The sequence below is a fragment of the Letharia columbiana genome (genome assembly GCF_014066305.1).
Source record: "Letharia columbiana isolate WasteWater2 chromosome Unknown Sc0000005_s0, whole genome shotgun sequence".
Taxonomy (NCBI): domain Eukaryota; kingdom Fungi; phylum Ascomycota; class Lecanoromycetes; order Lecanorales; family Parmeliaceae; genus Letharia; species Letharia columbiana.
The window spans coordinates 234,105-254,993 of record NW_023501041.1 but is presented as its reverse complement, the minus strand read 5'-3'; the positions used below and the strand labels follow the sequence as shown (position 1 = coordinate 254,993).

The 20,889-nt window shown below is 51.3% G+C and overlaps 10 protein-coding genes across 10 annotated transcripts; 7 read left to right on the top strand and 3 right to left on the bottom strand.

The window, feature by feature from the left end:
• Nucleotides 1–15: 15 nt before the first annotated feature.
• Nucleotides 16–525, top strand: HO173_002498 (uncharacterized protein; the record flags this gene model as incomplete). Its single annotated transcript, XM_037304431.1, has 1 exon — nt 16–525. One exon carries the CDS (start codon nt 16–18, stop codon nt 523–525), a length of 510 nt encoding a protein of 169 aa, XP_037168524.1.
• Nucleotides 526–655: 130 nt separating this feature from the next.
• HO173_002497 (uncharacterized protein) lies at nt 656–886 on the top strand (the record flags this gene model as incomplete). The annotated part of the gene is made up of 1 exon (XM_037304430.1): nt 656–886. The coding sequence occupies one exon, from the start codon at nt 656–658 to the stop codon at nt 884–886; it is 231 nt and encodes a 76-aa protein (XP_037168523.1).
• Nucleotides 887–4,031: 3,145 nt separating this feature from the next.
• Nucleotides 4,032–4,220, top strand: HO173_002496 (uncharacterized protein; the record flags this gene model as incomplete). Its single annotated transcript, XM_037304429.1, has 1 exon — nt 4,032–4,220. One exon carries the CDS (start codon nt 4,032–4,034, stop codon nt 4,218–4,220), a length of 189 nt encoding a protein of 62 aa, XP_037168522.1.
• Nucleotides 4,221–4,319: 99 nt separating this feature from the next.
• On the top strand, nt 4,320–4,586 carry HO173_002495 (uncharacterized protein; the record flags this gene model as incomplete). The annotated part of the gene is made up of 1 exon (XM_037304428.1): nt 4,320–4,586. One exon carries the CDS (start codon nt 4,320–4,322, stop codon nt 4,584–4,586), a length of 267 nt encoding a protein of 88 aa, XP_037168521.1.
• Nucleotides 4,587–5,196: 610 nt separating this feature from the next.
• Nucleotides 5,197–6,122, bottom strand: HO173_002494 (uncharacterized protein; the record flags this gene model as incomplete). Its single annotated transcript, XM_037304427.1, has 2 exons — nt 5,197–5,300; nt 5,384–6,122. 2 exons carry the CDS (start codon nt 6,120–6,122, stop codon nt 5,197–5,199), a joined length of 843 nt encoding a protein of 280 aa, XP_037168520.1.
• A 5,510-nt stretch (nt 6,123–11,632) lies between these two features.
• On the top strand, nt 11,633–13,494 carry HO173_002493 (uncharacterized protein; the record flags this gene model as incomplete). Its single annotated transcript, XM_037304426.1, has 2 exons — nt 11,633–11,742; nt 11,793–13,494. The coding sequence occupies 2 exons, from the start codon at nt 11,633–11,635 to the stop codon at nt 13,492–13,494; spliced, it is 1,812 nt and encodes a 603-aa protein (XP_037168519.1).
• A 78-nt stretch (nt 13,495–13,572) lies between these two features.
• On the bottom strand, nt 13,573–16,143 carry HO173_002492 (uncharacterized protein; the record flags this gene model as incomplete). The annotated part of the gene is made up of 1 exon (XM_037304425.1): nt 13,573–16,143. One exon carries the CDS (start codon nt 16,141–16,143, stop codon nt 13,573–13,575), a length of 2,571 nt encoding a protein of 856 aa, XP_037168518.1.
• A 424-nt stretch (nt 16,144–16,567) lies between these two features.
• On the bottom strand, nt 16,568–17,331 carry HO173_002491 (uncharacterized protein; the record flags this gene model as incomplete). Its single annotated transcript, XM_037304424.1, has 3 exons — nt 16,568–16,812; nt 16,866–17,021; nt 17,076–17,331. The coding sequence occupies 3 exons, from the start codon at nt 17,329–17,331 to the stop codon at nt 16,568–16,570; spliced, it is 657 nt and encodes a 218-aa protein (XP_037168517.1).
• Nucleotides 17,332–17,960: 629 nt separating this feature from the next.
• Nucleotides 17,961–18,754, top strand: HO173_002490 (uncharacterized protein; the record flags this gene model as incomplete). The annotated part of the gene is made up of 5 exons (XM_037304423.1): nt 17,961–17,967; nt 18,023–18,172; nt 18,236–18,424; nt 18,487–18,618; nt 18,666–18,754. 5 exons carry the CDS (start codon nt 17,961–17,963, stop codon nt 18,752–18,754), a joined length of 567 nt encoding a protein of 188 aa, XP_037168516.1.
• Nucleotides 18,755–19,977: 1,223 nt separating this feature from the next.
• On the top strand, nt 19,978–20,353 carry HO173_002489 (uncharacterized protein; the record flags this gene model as incomplete). Its single annotated transcript, XM_037304422.1, has 2 exons — nt 19,978–19,982; nt 20,044–20,353. 2 exons carry the CDS (start codon nt 19,978–19,980, stop codon nt 20,351–20,353), a joined length of 315 nt encoding a protein of 104 aa, XP_037168515.1.
• Nucleotides 20,354–20,889: the final 536 nt, after the last annotated feature.

The following is a 20,889-nucleotide window of genomic DNA, read 5'->3' as shown; positions in this document are numbered from 1 at the left end:
CGACCGCTAGTTTCAATGTCCTCAGTCCCAACTGGAACGAACTCCCCGCATACCTCAAAGAAATGGACTATCGGAACCCGACCGATTTCCATGAACGCGGCTTTCCACAAAGCACACAGCACGACCGACCATTTCATACCCTTCCTAGCCCCCAAGCTAGACTTCCAGAGGTCTTTCCAAACCTACATGAGCGGATTCGACAAAGGCAGAATTGTTTGGACAGACTTCTTCCCAGCGGAAGAAGGAATCGGCAAAGGCGCCCGGCGAGACCCGGAGGCTATCATGTTTGTTGACATCGGTGGCGGTATGGGACACGAAGGTCTTGCACTGAAGAAACGATATCCGAACCTGCCAGGTCGCTTTGTAAATCAAGACCTACCTCAGATCGTATCAGATCAGAAACTGCATGGGATTGAGTCCATTGCTCACGACTTCTTTACTCCCCAGCCACTTAAAGATAAACACCGAGTCGAATTTGCCCCCCAAAGTCCCTTATCCTGCTGCATCCACCGGCACTATTGGTGACTGGCAAGCTTCGAGATGAAACACTAGTTCCATCCCTGGCACAGCCGCTCGCGTCTACTATCTACGCTACATCCTGCATGACTGGAACGATACACTATCCCGTACGATCCTTGCCCATATCCGAGCCGCTATGGATCCATCGTACAGCAAGGTTCTGATCGACCAATGGCTGGTTCCATTACAACGAGCCTCCTCGTTCATGACCCACCAGGACCCGAACATGATGGCGAAGTTCAGCCCCCTGGAGCGGACGGAGGAGGAAAGGCGGCATCTGCCGGATGGGGCGGGACTCCGCGTCCTACGTGTTTGGCGGCCTGATGATGGGGAGAGTGGGTGTGTTGCTGAGGCGGGGGCGAGTTAGGATGACATCGGGTCCCGTGGGAGTCGCAACCGGCTGTAGTGGTAGAAAGCCATTGGAAAAAAAAAAGGGGGAAGGGATGGTCGGGAGCCGATTCTTTTCGTAAAAACGAGGTCATGGACATATTCAACGCTAGTCTCGGTCAGGCTCGTCGGATGAGATTGATCAAGCAGGATTCGCAGTTCGCTGGCTCTTCAGTCGGAGATGCATCATGCCCGCGTGAGATCGTCCCTCCGCACCACAGATAGGTAATGGAGAAGTATTCGCGTTCGACACCGTCTGGATTCCGGTATGCCGGCGGCGCACTGCACGGACCGGGGAGCGATGGGGAGGGGTGGCATTCAGCACATCACATACCACATATCGTTCCCAGTCCTCGTCCGGTACAAAGACCCCCGTTCTCCGCCACAACCCCAACGGCTCCCTCGAAAGCACTTTTCGTCGTCCCCTCACCAATCCCCTTTTCTTCGGGCACGCCGTGACGGAAAGGTTCGGTCCTTCCCTCCCCCGCCTCGCGATCTTTGGGTCTCTCCCAGCTGTCTTCGATCCGTGTTCGTGGCTAGCCGGCCGCATGGTACGCTTCATCCGCTGCGGAGGGTTGCATCCTTCCCCCTTTTCGACGAATCGTCGGCCCAGAGGACGTTCCGTCTCGAGGGCTGGGCTGGTGAGTTGGTGAGCTGGTCCGGTCGTCCTGGAGTTTTCGGATGGGGGGCTTCGGGTTTGTGTGAGGACTGGAACTTTGACCAGCTAGTAAACCACTCTGTCAGTATTTTGCCCTTGCATGATCCTCAAAGATAGATCCCGTTGTCCAAAGATGTGAAAGTCCTACTAAGGACACTTACCAGCTTATCGGCATGGAGTAAGGGGAAAGGACTTATGCCCCAACGCGGTTTGAACGTAATAATCCCGGAGCATACATCCTGCGATTCGATACCTGAGCCGCCAGTCATCCGAGTACCTCTATCCAAAGCTTCAACCGGAGGAGCTCTCGAGAATGACCTAGATATTTGAGCCTAGTCTCTGAACTAATCATTGTCGAAAGTACCCCTGGCTTTGCAGCCCAAAGTCCATCATGGGACGAGACTGCACGTATGATAGACCAGCAATGGTACCCTTTGGAGCTTAGATTATACCATCTTCTGGCTTCACAATCAGCAGATCGGTGTTCAGCTCGGCTGGGTCTATGAAGAGTTGCGCCGGCATCAAGGCTCGTACGCGACGACTCATTCAGACCCGTGAGCTGACGATCAAGGAGACTATCAAAATCCTGTTCAGTCGAGAGAAGCTCCAACCTCCGTCCTCACTCTTGCAGTCAACGGACACCGTCAGAGGACCCAGACTCAGCCGAGATTGTGAAGTTCGCCTTGGATGCTGCAGAAACTTGTGGTAGCAAGGTTTCGATCGTCGCTACGTACGACGCTTCAGGCTATTCCCGATCAGGCGATTTTGGTCGTCGCGGATCTTTGTGAGGGTGGAGCGCACGAGGGGGGGTTCAAGAAGAGCTTCGACGTCCGGGATCGATAGGTATTGGCCGAAGATTACGCTCCCGGTAAGGATTGAATCGAGGCTGCAGAGACGTTTCCAGAGGAGTGGGAGAGTCGGAGATGTCGGAGTCAACAAGTCTCAAGGGGAGGTCGAGCGCGTCGTCGATCCGTCATTCGACATCATCGATACCGCCACTGTTAGGCTTGTTATTATCATACGAGTGCTGATGTGCAGCGTTGTGTTGTATCCATGCCGCTCTGAAAGCGGAATTGAGAGACGATGAGCACAGACAAGAAGTCTGCAGGCTGAAAAAGAATACCAAGTTAAGCAATCGTGCGCTGTGTTTAGAGAACAATTTAGGTGAAGATCTGGCGGAATAGTTTGGGGTCCAGACCGAGAGCAAGACCGGTGTTCATGCCTTGCTGGCGGACTGCCGGACTGATTACAGGCCTTGAGCCTAGACATGGAGCTGGGATTTGGTTCGGAAAGTCAACTACTTGTTCGGCGTTTCGTCCTTCCCGTAGACATACGAAAATGGTATATTGAGCACACGAAATCGATTGCTAACTTTGACTTATCTTTTGCGTTTGTGGCATTCACTGCAAATGGGGGTGGGCGATTAGTGATAGCTTTAGGGAAGCGATCGAGGAAGCCACGGAACGTAGAGGATCAGCAGTCGAGTGTCGAAGGGACATGGATGCCTATTTGAGAAGGTGTACGCTTGGCGAGGAATAGTGCAACATCAAGGCGCGGTCGTTATAGAGTCAGCATTACGCTTATAGGTTCTGGGTGTTTGTAGGACGAGATTCGGATCTCTCAAAAGCGGCCAGGCGATGTGGTGTTTCAGGGAAGAAGTCGCGCAGATGGAGAATGAGGAAGCAACGCAAATACATACATAAAGTGAAAGTGGGATTCTCCTCCCGAAGAGAACCCAGAGCTGGTGGCAACTCAAAGGTTAAAGAGTTGACGGCCACTTGGCAAGATAGGTGAACACAGGAAGGTTTGGTTCAGTAGTGCTGTTTGAGGCGGTAGGTGTCGAATATAACCATGCAAGAAGTATCGTTCAAGATATAGAAGGGATTGCATTGGCAGAGCAATATGGACCATGACATTGGCTAAGGTGGGAGCTGCTATTTTCCATCATCACGACTCTCGCCGGGCGGTCGGAGCTTGCCTGTCATGGCGAGACGATTGGAGGAGACGCTATGTTCGCTGGGACAGAGGGGAAGCTCGCGCCAGCTTCTTGTCACAAGGTTGAGAATAACTTTCGACTCAGCAAGAGAACAGCCTGTCAGGACATGCGCTACTCGACTGGGACATTTAAATAATGAGATGGAGAAAACGTCTTCTTCTTCTTCTTGGGCATTGCTAACATGTTTTGAATTCAAACCCGAAGCCAGACCCGCGGGTAATAATTCTATGGAGAACCCATTCTTAACTTGATAGAGAGCTATCGAAACAGTCTTCTCATCGAACGGTCGGGCGAGAATATACAGTCTCTTGGAGATAGTCTCCCGGACCTCTATTGGGGCAAGACCGGAATCTGCTGAGAAATGGAGCGAAGAGCTTGACCGCACGAGCGACCACTCAACGATCAATCCATCTCCTGTTGCTGCAATCCACGCGCTGCGACCTGATTGCAACTCCGGTTCGAGCTGTCACCATGGAGTTGTGGTCGGATAGTACCGCGATTCCCTTTCGATTCGTGTCCCATGGTCCGCCCCCCACTTTCTGGACCATTAGGACGGACTTGTCCAATGGACTATTGGTCCGGACCGACTCAGGTGTTCGGACGGACGGTCCAAGACGGTGGACGGACTACGGATCATGGAATGGCTTCAACCTGTACTAGTTCAGGCCTTTGGCCCGACTGGACGGACCATTGGGAACCTCGGATTTCGTGTCTCGCTTTGACACAATCTACACCGAGCCCCCACAAATTGCAAGAACAATGAGATCAATCCAGATCCTTGGCTTCAAGTGTTTTTCAGACTATATCGCTCAGCTTAGCTCAATATCTCCTCCCATCGTGAACTTTCTCGTGCCCTCGTCACCAACCCTGTGGGACCGAATCACTGCACCACCCGACATTTACACCCTCTGTCTTACCCACTCTATTCATCAGACTACCACGGTCACAAAACACGACTCCCTTCTAGACTCCCGCAGCTGCCTCACCGCCTCCTCGGCGGTGATCGGTCCAAACGGCCATCCATAGATAGCATGCATCCTCGTTGTTCCATCCATGGGAATCTGCGTCCGCGGGTTACCGTCGGTCTGAGCAAGTTGATCGTTGATGGAGTGGTGTTTGCTACCCCGCATTTCGGGTCGGGGGTGAAGCTTACAGATTGTGTGTGATCCGTGCGTGCGGGGAAATGCGATCGATTGGGTGATGGGGGGCGGATTGGGTGGGTGAGAAATTAGCGCGCGCGCGCTCTTCCCTGCGAATGGGTTCCGGTTGGGTTCGCTGGGTGTCGAATGAAAAAGCGTTTCATGCAATGTGGACCTCTAACACGTTGCCCCGTCCTTTCGTATCTCTGCGCTAGAAGGACCGTCGGAGAATTCCAAAATGACTAAGACGAAACCATCGTGGCTAACCAATTTCCCGACTCTTTTTCCATCTACTCGTAACGAGTGGTAAATAAAAGATGACCCGCATCCTGCATGATTGCGTCCCACACAATCTAACAGCTGCAAAGGCGGCATGAATGCACGCAGGCCATAACCTCCCATGATGCCAGGGTCTACACTGCCATCGTCATAACACACAAGAGCCACCAGTGTCCGGCACAGGAGCCTGGACAGCCACCCCTCCCCCGCGCCTGATTTTAAGGCGGTTTGTCGAACTTGCCTGCGATGCAGTATGAAACGAGAGAGGTGTCTTGATTGCCGTTCGGCGTTTCGGTAAGGTTGTAGCTGCTATCGAAGCTTCCTAGATAGGTAGGTGATGTCCAGTCAGCGCGTGCGTCCGGAAGTACGAGCCAAGGGAGGAGCGGAGCGGGGAAGTTGTCGTACCAGCGGCCCAGCCAACCCAGCCCAGCCAGACATCGGAATTGTAGTTCAAGTGGCTCAGCTCGGCACAGACGTCCGTGTAACAGCTGGCCGTGTTGCCGCCGCCGGTCTCGGTGAGCATGCCCTGGCGGCCCACGCTGCGCAGGTAGGCCGTCAGGGGCGCGAGCGTGTATTCCACGCCGTTGGTGTCGCATTCGGTCGCCGTGCCGCCCCCACCGTCGAGATACTGATGGGCTTCATAGATCAGTTTGTCATGAGACCCATCGTAGTCTTGGACGCTGGAGAGCGCCGGGGCAGAGTTACTCTGGAAGCCGCCGACGGCGTCGTAGCTCGTGCCGGAGAGGAGGATCATCTGGGTCGTGGCGCCGTTGTCTCGGATGGCATAGACGGCCTGCTGGACGCTGGCGGCCCACGTGGTCATGTCCAGGTCGTGAGGCTCGTTCATCAGGCCGAAGATGACGTTGCCCTGCGAGGCGTATTTCTGCGCGAGCTGGGCCCAGAGGTTGCCGAAGTCGTCGTTCGATGGGCCGCCTTGGCCGATGATGCCGCCGTTCCAGCGGGCGTAGTTGTGCACGTCCAGGATGCAGTGCGCCCCGGTCGCGAGACACGCTTGCATGATTCGGTCGTAGGTGCTGAAGAAGGTCTGGTCGAGCGCACCTCCGAGGTCGTGGTTGACGAGGTACTGCCATCCGACGGGAAGGCGGAAAAGGTTGAGCTTGTCATCGTTCACAAAGTGCTGCATCTGCGTAGGTCCGACCGAGCTTGGGCAACCCGACGTTCCCGAGGTCCCCAGGGTTCCCTTCCAATGTTTAGTATCATCTTACATCCAGCGTAGAGTGGAGTCTGATCACATTGGTATCTATGCCAAATTCGCATCCAGCAATGTTGATGCCAGCGTAAGTAACTCTCTGCGTTCGTTTTGCCAGGCGAGTGTCAGAGTGACTGCTCCAGCGAGGCACTGACAGAGCTTGGGAAATCGGAGTGCTTGCGGCAAGCAGAGACATCAGGGTCACTTGAGAGATCTTCATCTTGGTTGATGTGGCTTTCGAAGATGAGAGAATGGTATGGGAATGTTGCTGATCCACCTAAGTAAAACGCAGATAGAAGGTACTGGATATCTCAAATTGGAGAAATCACTGACCCTTTTATACACGACATTCGATTCCTCGGTCCTACCTGACTCCTTTCGTACCCTTCCTTATTAGAAATATTCTCATCGGGGAACCGATAAGGAAGGTTCAGGCCCACCTGGTCTATCCTCCTAAGCAGACTATGTACCAATTCCTGAATAATGGGTACTGTCAGTACGGCAGCGGTCGTCTAGTTCGTAGGAGAAGACAGGCTTCTTCCGTACGCTGACATCCCATGATGGTCATGTTTGCCTCTCAATTACGGCATTGATGTTTCCAATGGCGTGTTGAAGGAACAAAATGAGACAAGAGTATCTATGATTGGTTGCGGATGCTTCACCGCAATGAGGGGATCTCGAACAGAAGTGTCTATGAACGGTTTAGTTGTCTTATTTCCCCGCATCGTACACACATATAGAGCACATATGAGATGTAAGCGAGTGGCTGGGCGATTTCAGCGCTGAATGCATTAGCTGAATAGACGTATTGTCGGATCTCAGCGTCAAGAAAGATACCCAAATCCCAAACGACGGCCTCGTACGAAAGGATGCTGGCGTCGACGAGAAGAGGTCGTCCCAAACGATAATCGTCAGCATCAGGGCTGGAGGTGCGAAGAACGATGGTGTCGACGTGATAGGTGACGTGGCCGTGTGTTCTGTGTCTTGTGTATCGTGTGTCTTACTATTTGTGTGCCTTGCTGACTGTGGGACGCTGGCGACGAATGTCAGTCTAGAAGCTATATTCTTGAAATGCCATATAGGAGTCTTATTTTCCGGAAATACGATACAAAAGTCTTAGTTCTTGAAATACGATGATCGTGAATTTTACCGGCCGAATGCCTTGCTAGTCGTGTGCTCTGCTGACGGGTGCGCTGGTGACTGTTCATTCCTAGCCGTGAACTAGAAATGCTCGTGTGCTCTGCTAGCCGAGAACTAGGGATCCTTATGTGCTGTTAGCCGTGGGCTAAGGATGCTCTGCTGGTCATATGCTCTACTAGCCGAGGGCTAGGAATGTCCTGCTAAAGTACTCTGCTAGTCGTGGATTAGAAATTCTCTGCTGGCCGTGTGCTCTACTGAAAGTGTGCTCTAACATCTGTATGCCCTAATGCGGTATGCTCCGACAGCGGTGTGCCTCTGATCTGATTATGCGTTACTAGCCATATGATCTACTAGCCGTATATCTCGAAGTCTATGCGATTCTTTTCGTATTGCGTGGGCTGCTTGCCAAATGCCCTGCCAGTCGTGTGCTTTGCCGGCCGTATGCCTTAAGAGCCAGTGTAGTCTTGAACATGATATTCGTCCTCGTTGGTCTTACGAAGTATCAAACCCCCTGAAGAAAAAAAGCAGAAAGAGTATTAGCTCGTTCGGTTCTATTTGTCGCGTACGCTGTCGTAGTAACGTCTCTATATCTGAGTCAGTCTTGTGAGGAGCTGACATCATAGCGACTTAGTCTGTCTGTGGACGTAGTAGCAGGGGTAGTAGCACGGTGTACTGCAGACGACGGTGTGTCTAGGTAGTCGTGGCACAAGTGGTAGCACAGTATGTCACGGTAGCAGTGATTTTGGCTTTTCTGATAGTATAAACACGTATGGTGTATTACATGATGTATTTGGAATACGACTAAGACGTAGGCGAAAAAGAGGGTATGATCAAGAGATGTTATGGCTATGAAAAAGGTAAAATGAAGAGAAGAGCCACTTACTGGTAGAGAATTGGTGTAGATGTGGCTCAGAGTGAGTATCAAAAGGCCCACTTACCCTCAGTCCCACTGTGGCGATAAGATCGCTCCGCCGGGATGAGGCATTTTGATCTCGGGCCTTACATCTGAGCTTCGCCAAATGGAGTTGCGAGTCCATGAGAGAATGGCATGAGGAGTTGACAACAAGACCAGGGCGAAGAAACCATTGTTTTACTTACTTGCGGCAGCCGTGCAACCACCATGAAGTGATCCACCTCTTGGAGTTTCGAAGCTCATGTTGCGAATTCTGGAACGCGTAGTTGAAAAAAATTTGAACCCGGTCGCAAATCTGCAAACTTATCCTCAGGAGCAATGGGCTGTTCAAAAGATGGACGGCGAGTGTGGACTACGTTTACTATGTTTATAACGATCATAAGCTCGGAGTCGAGAGTTTTTCAAATCGCACCAACGCAATAACTCAAGATCCGGCATGCAAAATAGCGGCATTCAATGACGAATACACTGGGAAATGACCAAGGAAACGCTAACCGTGCTCTCAAGACCTTCCAGGTCCTTCCAAGGGAGCCTGCAGCGAAGCCTGTGAATCGGGTTTAGATATCCTGGCGAAATTTCCCGGTGCAACAGCGTCACATTCTAGGAAACCTCCCGAGATACTCCCAGGGGCCAAGCGCCAAGATTGGTCTTCAATGAGGCGCATCAACTATTTTAGGGTGTGAAAGAGGCTGGGGAGCAGACGGATCCTTACACGGTGTTGCATTATCACAGTGCAAGGTTTCGGCACTGAGGATCCGGAATGGAAAAGTGGTGGAGAGATTATTGGGGTCGTTGGAGAATCGAGGAAGCACGGTGATGGGTCACTGGGCCTGGGATTGGGTCAAAGAAAGTCTGGCTTCGAGTATTTCAGAGCAGCCGGGAATGCTGAGGTCGACGCATCAGAATCAGAAGCGGTGAATAGTTCTGAAAGCGCAAGACTCGTATTGGTGGCTGGCGATGATCATAATTCGCCTCGCCTTAGATAACAATGAGAAGCGATATGTGGAATTGAGACCTAACGAGCTCTCTAGGCATGGCGAGGAAACGCGACAGGAGTGCCAAGCTTGCGATTCGATCGCTGTATATGTAAGGCGTGTCACCTTTTTGGAACATGAACCTCCCGCAGGCCAAGCTTCCCAGTAGTCCGCCCCCACTTTCTGGACGGACGGTTTGGACCAGTCCAAGGATCTTGTCGACCGTCCGTGGACGAGTTCAGATGTCTGGAAGGACGATTTAGACTGTCCGCGTGGCGGTCTGATGGGGGCCGAATTGTGTGGCGGATATTTGAGTACAATGGCAGTATAGCAATAATACTGACTAAGCACAGATTGTCTTTCCGAAGGGGTCGCTTAGCTTCTTTAAGAACCTCACCAAGTATCTTGGAGGTCTGGACTAATCCAGACTGTGAACGGACTGTGGACTGCGTAACGTACGGTGTAGATAGTTTCGTTTTGAACTGTTCCAGGCCTTTTGGACGGACGGTTTGAACGATTGGAAACCTGGCCACAGACTCGGGACGGGACAACTGGAATGACTTCGCCCTTAATACATCAGGATGCAACAGTCGGTCAACACGGTGACAACTGACTAAATCCGAGAAATTCCATCTACGATCCTCGGGTGCGCAATCGACGTCATTTAGGTCTTGTATGTTTGTCGTTGTGGACCGAAGAAGTGCAGTGATGCTTAGCGGAGATACTAAGCAGATCCATTATGCTGCGATGGACTTAGCATGGATGTTCCCATCGCGATGTACAGAGAAGCATCCAATGTAGTGTGAGGATGAGCAATCGATGTTCGTACATCAGAGGCGGTAAGGCTGAGAATAACGGGAATAGTGTTTTGGGAACAAGGCTAAGGAGCAGGGCCTGGACTTCGAGCCATGGCCATCTTGCAGCAGGAGCTGTAACCTTCTTGGCCACGTCTCGAGTACTTCCGGAACAGGAAGTTGTGTCAACGATTGACTCATCACCTGCAGTATGCATACATATGTGACCACGTGAACGAATTGCGACTGGCCTGATCCGTTGCTGCATCATTTTGCTGCAGTCAATTCTTTTGGGACATGATATTCGGAAGAGTTCCGCTAAAAATGATCCAAAGACAAGGACAGAGATCTGTGGGCATCAGCTTTTGGGTAGTCATGGTCCAGTGATGTCCAGCTAATCTTCAAGCCCACGACCACGATAGATGAGCATCCTGCTTGCACAACATAGTCATTGGCAATAGCTCTTTTCAGAAGCTTCGTCACAAAAGGCTCATTTCCGTCATCGTCATTGGTGGCATAGAATTGAGGGACCGGGATACTGTTGAGAATGAACGCCATGCAATGAGGGGTTGTAACTGAGGCAGAGGCGGCGGCGCACCGCTTCCCACTTTAATTCACATCGAACGTTATCTTCCGATGCGTCTTGCGATGCGTCTTGGTCAAGATGGTAAGATGGAGCACGTGCGGGTTTCCGCCGCCGCTCTCACAATGAAGCCTGGGTAAGCGGAAGGAGGGATAGGCGTTGCGCTGAGCGTGGATCACACGGCCGAGGTAGATGTTACAAGCGGCAGTCCTCGGATCTGTTTCAGTCAATCAAAACCTTCTCTTGTTAGCTCGACACACTTTGGCTCCGAGACGAAGAACGACTTCGAATTGATTCTAACCAAATTGGCCTCTTCCATCCCGTTCCCAACCCCACCGCCTTCTCATCCCATCCCATCATCATCAGACTCATGCACCATAGATTGCCTCAAGGTCGTCTTGCTCTCTTTGGTCTGTTCTGTTCTGTTCTGTTCTGTTCTGTTCTGGTGAATTGAGCCTCATCTCAGTCTTGGTAGCGTTCGTTCGAATGCGATTCGATTGATGTAGACTTGTAGTTGATCTGTAGGACTACCTTAGCGGACACCCCGCTTACCTTACTCGTACTACTCGTAGGGAACGGCCAGTCTAAGATTTTAGCACTCCGTGGACATGTCTGGTCCGCGTCACTAATCTGGTCTACGTCAGTAGTGTCAAGATATCTACTGGCGTTTTTTGCTGCCCCCTCGACTCGCTGTCATAGGTAGTCTATTACTCTCCTCTGTACTTTATGGTTTTATCTTGCTGTAATCTTGACGGCGTGAAAGGCTAGAGATTTGCGCGCGACGCTAAATTTTTAGACTGGCTGTGCTCTAAGGTAAAGTACCCTAAGCGGGCCCCCGCATGGCGGCTCGCTCGGGTAGTCTAAGTAAAGTACATAACTTGGTACTTTACGTTTCAATCTCGTTACCCTACCGTATGCATTTGCTGCTCAAGCGGACCTTCGTACTCGCCAATATAGGGTGTAAAGCTTTCTACGAGCAACATGCTTCATCATTCTCTTGCCAGTATACACAGACCCGACGACTCAAGCTATTCGCTACCATGGGGGAACAGGTCGACGAGGAGCCACCGGACTTGTCCACCTGGAGCGCTGATCAGCTCATTGCCCGGGTAACTTTATTAGAGCAACAGCTCAAAGAGCAGACCGCAAAGTGAGTGATTCTAAATGCCCGACTACAACAAGTACTCATTGCGTAGTCAGATACAATTCCACCGCCCTTCCGCCACAAATCTTTTCACCAGCCCGTAAACCCAAGAACGCGCGTGTTAATCGAGAGTTTGACCCCTCTAAATATTCCACCCGCTTCATCGCCCTCAAGTTCGCTTACTTGGGCCAGCGCTACAACGGCCTCGAGTTCCACCCCAATAACAAGACGCCCTTGCCCACCGTTGAAGAAGCGCTATGGAAGGCATTGAACAAGGCCCGACTCGTGTTTCCAACTCCTAATCCTTCGCTGGGGCAAGATGAGCCTAATTGGGAGGGCTGTGAATATTCCAAGTGCGGGAGAACGGACAAAGGCGTCAGTGCTTTTGGACAGGTCGTTGGGATCAGGGTTAGGAGTAACCGTCCGGTCAGCCGGGTTCAGGAGCCGGCTTCTTTGGGAAATGCAGCAGCGGAAAGGGGGGTACCTTCGCACATGAAAGATCTGGAGACCGCTGCTCCCAGTCTCGTGAAAGATGCAATACCTATTCCATCATCTACAAGTGAGTCTGAGAGTGACGAAGGATTGCCCTTCCATCCAACCAACGACGAGATTCCATACTGCCAAGTCCTCAACCGACTTCTGCCGCCAGACATTCGAATGTTGGCATGGTGCCCTGCCCCTCCTCTCAACTTTTCCGCCCGCTTCTCCTGCAAAGAGCGCCGCTACAAATACTTTTTCACCCAGCCAGCCTTCACACCAACAATCGGCTCTGCAGGCTTGCTCAATGCATCAATCCAGCCAGGTCTATCCGCCGGCCGTAGACGAGATGGCTGGCTCGATGTCGACGCCATGCGGGAAGCAGCCCACAAATTCATCGGCCTCCATGACTACCGAAACTTCTGCAAAATTGACGCGAGCAAGCAAATCGACAACTTCGAACGCCGCATCTTCCACGCCGACATCGAAGGAATTGGCAGCCAGCATGGCCCCGTCGGCTACATCGGCAAACCAGGCTTCCGGCAACACGAGCACTCAAACGAAGCTCCGGGCTTCCATCAACATGACGACCTCAAAGGTCAATCTTCTACACCAACCATCTACACGTTTACCCTCCATGGCTCAGCCTTCCTCTGGCATCAAGTCCGCCACATGGTCGCCGTCCTCTTTCTCGTCGGCCAAGGACTCGAACCTCCCTCCGTCATCGACGACCTCCTCAACATCTCCAAAACTCCCGCTAAACCGCAGTATGAGATGGCAGACGACGCGCCCTTGGTGTTGTGGGACTGCATCTTCCCCCGCGAAGACGCCGACAGCGGGGTCGATGCGATGGAATGGGTGTACGTGGGTGATACCTCGGGGGAAGGAGCGGGCCCCGCAAAGGGCGCCGGCAAATTCGGTCCCGGCGGCCTGGTGGATGATCTGTGGAGGTTCTGGAGGCGAAGGAAGATGGACGAGGTGCTGGCGGGAAGCCTGTTGGACGTGGTGGTCGGGCACGCCGGTCGCGGCGGTGATGATTCAGAGGCCGAAGCTGAGGTCGCCGTGGGCAAATGTGCGGGCAGCCAGAAGGTCTTTCAGGGCGGGGACGGGCCCAGGCATGTGGGCACTTACGTGCCCGTGATGCGCAAACCGAGGATGGAGAGCGTGGGGACGGTCAATGCTAGGTATGCGGAGCGCAAGGGGTTCGAGCGGAATGAGGAGACCAAGGAAAGAGGGTTCAGGAGGGTCGTGGGCGAGGGCCAGGACGGTGGAAATCACTGAACGTATGTGTCTTTTCAAGAATATGTACATATGAACTCGAGAGTAGTAGTCAACAAAGTATCCAATTCTACTGTTCGCTTAGCCTCCCGTCAGATCCAATACCTCCACACTGTTGAAGACACTCCGACCAGACGACCTCGCTCCGACCTCCCAGGGCTCCAGACACTTCCACGCGCCCTCCAGGCTTTCCCTGAGGGCAACTAGCCTTCTAGCACCCGCGGTCCTGGTCGGCGGTTGCTGTACCTTGGAAGGCGGCTCCGTTCCGGTACTTTCCTTATCCGAAGGGTTTGCCGGAGAGAGGAGGGTCGATGGCGACGGCAACGAGGATGAGATTGAAACTGGAGACGCTGGTGGTGGGGTTGCTTGGGTTTCCTTGAAGTCGAGTTTGCGATTCACCTTCTGCGAATTCAGAAGGTCGGCATTCTCTGCCATACCAATCCCATCCTGTTGCTTCCCGGTTGGAGTCAGTGTTGGAGTACGTAGCTGTCCGGCCAAATACAGATCGTTGGCCATCTGCAGTGGGCTCCGCTTCTTTCGTGGCGAGGGTTTTGCTGGTGTGGAAGGTTTCCCCCTGCGTAGAGTGACATTTCCATTGATGCCTCGTGTGGTCCCTGTCGGGTCTTCCGTGTCAGAGATTGGGGTGGTAGGCCGAGAATGTCGCTTCTTCGTTGAAGCCGACGCTGTAAAGCATGCGATATGGCTGCAAGCTTTTTCTAGATTTTCCAGCTCTTGCGGAGAATCTCTTGGTGGAGACTTGAACCTAGGTTTTTCGGGAGTTCTTTTCGCTAACGTCCAAGGATTCGTCCCGCGGTCTTTTGGTGGTGTAGAGGTCTGGCTGGCTGACGGGGCCTTTCGAGTCCGTGTCGCCTTTGCTTCTGAAGGCTCTTTTTGCTTCTGTGCTTTTTGACCCACTGGATTTGTGTTCTCAGCCAGCACATTTCGCTGCTGAACTGTGGACATGTCGACAATTCTAGGCGCTAAAAAGGCCGGAGGCAGTCGTGTGCTTTCCTTGCCCTTTACTGGAAGCTTTGTGGCACGACCATCCGGTCCTGGCTTTGTGATTTTGACATATTGGTCCAGTGCTCCTAACTCTATACCGCCCTTAAACGTCATTGTCTTGGCCTTCTCCCTTGTCTTTCTGGATGCAAATTTCTTGGGGTTCCTCATCTCTTCCTCCCATGTCTCGACGAGCAACGGCACACCCAGCTTTACGTGGGTCTCCAAAATCCAGATCTTCTCAATCTGGGCAGGATCATAAGTGGATGGGCCTCGCCTCTTCGCAGGGCTTTTGGACCGATCTCTAGTCTCATCACATTCCGACGCTGGCTGCTCGTCTCCCGAGGCATCCAGGCCGTAGCCTTGAAAATCATCCTTCTCCTCTGCTTCCAGATCTAGTCCAACAACGTCAATTGGGATGTAGGCGATCCGTAGCTCGGGCTCGCCATCGGTATTCCAATGATTTCTTTGGCCACCAATACTTTTTACAAGCTTTGCTTCCGCAATTTCCTTGGCTTCAAGGTCGTCGTTGTCTGTGGCATTGATTTTGCTCCTTCTGATAAGTTGGTGCGGCAACAAGGCTGGTGCCAATCCACGGACGAATTTCTTAGCACCAGAAAGGTATTGCCAATCGAAGGCATCTGCAACGAATACGCGGAGTTCTGTGACGTTCACTTGGAGACCCCACTTAACCTCATCGCGCAGTCTCGCAACTTTCTCTGTAGATGAAACCGCGGGGTGTGTGTAGTAGCCCCATACGGCCTTGTCAGGGAAATTTTCGGGAATTTTGATACTTTTATGCTTTTTTTGGAAAAACTTGGATTCGTTTGTCTGGAGTTCCTGCTCAAGTCTTTCTCTCCATTTCCTGATCCCCTCGATATCATCCTTGGACAATTGGCAAAGGTCTCGACCAAAGCCAGCTTTGGCTGCCGCGCATGCAGTCATTATCCCGCACCCCGGTATGCCAGCGGGTATATAGTCTCCGCCACTCATAAGGGCAATCAAGATCATGCCTTCGCTGTCTAGGCCCTTCTCTTTCTTCGTAGATTCGGCGTTGTAAAGATTCACGTGTGTTGGGCTCTTGCTTCCTCTTTGCCCTTCGGCGGTCCAACTACGCATGGTCACAGCGCAGCCGAACATTATAGTATCCACATCTTCACTCAAGACAGCGTCAACGAGGTTTTCTTTCTGCAGCAGCGCACATTCGGCCTCCGCTTCTCCGGGAGCAGTGTGGTATGGAAAGCCAAAACGCTTGAGGAGTTCCTTCGTAAGGCAATTCGGCAGGCACGCTGCACCTGTCGCAACCTTACGACCCCGCTTGAATGGAGGTTTATGCGGACCATCAAAGACGAAGAGGGGCTGTATCGATAGTGTGAGGAGTCGCAGGAGGCGGTAGTAAAGGGTACGGAGAGCGGGGTTCTTTCCTCCTTGACCGGACTGTATCTGGAACTGCCATATGGATATGTCAATAGCTATGCGAAGAGGGCGGCCGGTTCTTTCGAGGTGTTCCACTGCGATTTTGGACAGCGCTATTCTCTGACCAGGCCCAATCTGCTTGTAAATGCTGTGGAAGTCGGTGTTAACAAAGCGAGATTGACCTGGATTTGCGGGACAACTTGCCCTGGGATTCCCATTGCATATAATTATACTCATAAGATGTCTGAAGCAAGCAATAAAGGTGTATAATAAGAAAGCAATGCTTGGATATAAGATCCTGAGATTGGAGAGGCTTTCCAAGTCTCACGTCTTTAGTTACCCGGCGGAATACTTCCGCGGTAACACGCGATCACATGATCTGAGTCCACTGAGTAACCATTCAGAAACCAGACTTCCCTCTACACCAATGTCCAGTCGACCGAATATTGTTGTATCATGCGTTGAGCTAAGGGTTCTTGCACTCTCATAGGTAACTCCTCCCAACTATTGGGTCCCCAAAGAGTAAGTATTCGAATCGGCAAATCCTTCTCTTCCTTTTGCTCTGCTATTCGATCCTCGTCTGGGTCTACATAGGATCCAGAAAATGATACACTGATACCTCTTTTTTCAAACAGCCTCCCTTTTCTTTCCACCGTTTGTGCTACTTCTTTGCTTCGCTTACATTGACTATTTTCGTCATATTGCAAACTGTGGAATTACCCAACGCCAGCAATGCGCCCCTACAAGATAGGCTGCTCGGCTTAACGATACCAGTAGTAGTGCCTAAATCTGGCTCCGGGTCCTCATCGGCGACAATGAGTGTACCTGCCGCCAGATCTACCTTTACAATGTCATCATAAACGGATCCCGGCGCATATAGTATTATGGCAAGCCGAGAATGATCACCTGTGCAGAAAACCATAAGCCACACGTCCCCTTCATATGATTTGCAAACCCACCGACTACGAGATTTCCACCCAGGGGAGCGGCAGAAGTACCCCCACATGAGCGTTTCAAGCGTTGAGCCTCACCGTGAATACCTTTCCATGTACTTGTGTCATGCGAAATGCTGCCATTGATAAAGCGAACAGCCAGTAATGCTACCTTGCAGCCGTCTTAATTTGTTCTCAGCTGACGGCGGCATGCTTCAAATCACTGAACAAACTGACCGTTCTCGCGCAGGAATGGAAGCTCTACCCTGTGTGACCATTGCGTTTGAGTGATGTCCTCGAGCTTGATGGACGTTTTGAGGGAAAAAAGACGACTGAACCGGTTGCCGATTGGTATCTCATCGAGTATCAAATTGGTACAGAAAGCCGGTTGTGGCTGGCCGTATCCATGGGAGTCGCATCGAGGTATATTACTGCCATGACCCAGGGAGAGTAGAAAGCCAGTCACGATGACCCTGAGGCCAAATCTGGTCATTTTGCCAAAGGCACTGCTTTCTGTGCTTTGACTTTTGGTTGGGAATTGAATCCGCTGTTCGAATGGATCGAGTCGTCTGCTTGGGTCTTAAGGTCTTCGTGCGCCTAAGTCTGCAATTTGTGTCGCATTCGCACAACTCGTCCCTCACAAGCGTCGATTGGTCCACCCATCGCTTGAAGGGAAGATCCTTCCACGCGCAGTCAGCTGTGCTGACGCGTATCTCCAAGCATCTACGTTCATTACGAAGGCGTTGGCATCCTCCATAGGCTTTGATTCTTCCAGAATCCAGGATCATGTCACTGACACGGGGTCTACATTTCTTTGCTGTTCTGGTCTGCGTTGTGCCTGCAAATTGCTTAAATGAAGCCGAGAATCAATTGTCAAGGTTATATCCACCATCTAATCTATTGCATCCTACCTCCTCCTCAAATGGATCTCTCACTCCAAATGATGTCTCAAAAGATAACACCTTAACTATCAAATGTGATGGAGCGCAGTATGGTGTCAAACTCAACATTGCCGATTGTAAAGATGCGAAGAGTTATATCTCTTCTGGCTCGGAGCAATTCCCATGGGTAGGACGTCACACTCGCTGGCACAAGCCTCGCTTTGCCCTGCCATATAGATATATGGGTGGTAAGAATGAACGTGTTGTTTTGACCCATAATGATATTTTTCTGAAACTTAATAGACAAGGGACTGTGTTACATTCAGATCGGTCTGGCCGAAGGTTACTCGCACGCTTATGCAAGTCTCTACGAAGTCCAGAATGCTGCCAATGCAGTTATTTCAAAATGTGAGACGGGCGACGAATTGCAAGGCGGAAGTGCGACCAACATGGGTCAGTATGATCATGTGTACTTTGCAACTGCACTTCTTTAGTCCAGCCGCTGACATTACTTAGGAGCTGACGGCGGACTTACCATGTTTTTAAGTGCCTACCAAGCAGCAGTCGAATGTCGTGGAACTTTCGGACCCCGCAAATCCTGTGTGACTATTTTGGACGACATGGAGGTTACGCAAACAACCGAGGTATTCGGCTCTAGAACTGATCCTGCTGCAAAAGTCAGACTTCCAGCAATTGTTGCAGCTAGTAAGATGTTCTAATGCAATTCTTGCGCCATTGTGGCTCTTGCTTACATCGATGGGTTGTAGGGGACGGTAAAAGTTCGCTTCGTGTGTTGGGCAATTCGGATACGACGTCTTGGTATCGGATTTGGGAGGCTGCGATGCTTGTCTATTCAGTGTGTGTGAGAAGTGGAATGGGAGGGAGCGTGAAAGGACTCGGTATGTTGTAAGCTCTTGACTCAGCAGAAACTCACGTATGTTGCTAGGTGATCACGGCAATATCTTCTTGACGATGACTGCTCGGACTGGCTCATTGAGCAATGTTACGCAGGTTACAGTTGCCAAACACGACTGATGCGCATCGTCGAAAGGATAGAGCGACTATTAATGAGTTTCTAGGGCTTAAGAGCACAGATGAGTCACAAGATAACAGATCGCAGGCCAAGTCTTCCTTTGGCCGATGGCTATTATGTATATTCAGATGCTATAGAACAGAAGGTACAAGGCAAGGGTCAGACACTGTTCGCATTCTACACGCCGGCAGGTGGAAGAACAACGAGAAACCCAACTCTCAAAAATAAAACATCTAATCTCACAGACCTGGGTTCTCGCTCTTGCCTATCTCGCTTACACTTTCCAAGATCGCAGTCATGCCGCATGAACGTATGCAAGCGTTCTTGTTCTCATTGGCCTACAAGATTGTGCAGCCTTGCAGGACGGACGGTAGGATTTGGCTATCCACGTTGGAGGACTCTGTTCCTTTAAACACAGGTGGGCGATGCCAAGCACATGCAGCCCGAGGCAACATTGTATAGTATCCTCTACAGCCTCCCCCACAAGGCTGTAAAATCGATTTGCAACATCGACGCACAAACTCCGATTATAAAATCCAATCCTTTCCACCGTTCAGCATGCAAGCGGTTGTACCTTACCAAGCTCCTGAATCGGGACATGAAGCGCTCCGCGCTATGTATTTCGTGAGCATGTCTTTGTACGGGAACCTTCGGGCTCCAGCCTGGCAATATCAGCACCAGTCGGACCCATTGGTTTCTATAAAGATCAAGCCCAAATTGGATAATGATGAGTTGAAAAATGCTGCACACTGCATCCTCCTAGAACATAACACTGACTCGTACGACTATGCAAGAATGACAACATCCATTTGACAATAAAGATATTTCCGCCCGGCGCCAAGCGCAAATCGTGCTGGGAAAGCTCCTCTCTGAATCTCTCAGCTGATATGAGATAATTCCGGCTCCAACGGTAGACTAGAAACCGGGTGTGGAAAACACTATCTCGGCACCTTGGCGACTATTCGAGGCAAGGCTCGCTTGTGTCCATTATGTAGCCTCATCGCCGGGCCCGCTCAGGAACAAACGGTCCTAGACTTGTCACCGAGCTCTTAGCACTCCACTGTCGCTTGTCATATGCAGTGGCATGTAGATTGCCGCAAAATAAGGTAGTACATCCACAGGGAAATCGATTCGCGCCAGGGCTCGTCGGGTCCGGCTATCACGGACATATCCTGATTTTCAGGACGCTTATGTTGTTGCCAACTCAGATCCCACCCAACAAGACATGCGGTACCTCCAGTTTTGGACCTGGTCCGCAACCTTCTATCTCACCATGGAAGTTCCGTTAAAGCGTAGATACGGTCCAGCAAACAATCGAGGAGATTTGTGGTGGAACGGTCACAGTACACACAGATGCGAACTTGCTTACCGGCCGTGAATCGACCTACCATTTCATCGCGATCTCCGATGCACATCATTTTACCCTCGAAGAGACTGATACGTGGATATGCTTCATCCCAAAAGAGCGGGATCAGTCGAAATGGGATCTCTACTACGTGTTGCTGATAGCATACGATGAACACCATATCGCCGAGCGTTTGGGCGTTGGTAAAGTTAATAAGAACGTTTTCGCCATCTCTTGTGGCGCAGGCCCAGAGTAGAAAGATATTATACTGGGTTGCGCATGAAAATTCTAGCGTTGCGCTTTCTGGGTTTACAAAGCGCTAGCAAACTTCTGAATTCGTACTGATCGATGAAAGGCAGTTCACCGAGGAACTTTGGGTAATATTTTGATGGCACTGATGATACAGCGGTTCAAAGATTCACGATAGCCGATTGGAAGGTATGGGGCCACATTTATCTATCAGTAGTCGAAAGCCTTCTTGGCCACCGGTGGTGATGTTAGGACCAACCGAAAGAGAGAACACAAGTCTTACATGAGATTATTGTCAAGATCTTCCGATCTGAGCAAAGAGCCGACATGGACCAATTAATTGCACGTCTGTGAGATCTCAAGGTCGGTTTCGATCTCAAGGTCGGTTTCCTACATTTTGGCCAACACATACATCCGTAACGTCATGATCTAGTATGCAAGGCAACAAACAGCGCTAACACTCAAAATCTCCAGATTCTCACATTCTTCGCGTACCTCGACTGTCATATTTGGCCACTGCTTTTACGCTCGAAGTCCTTGGAA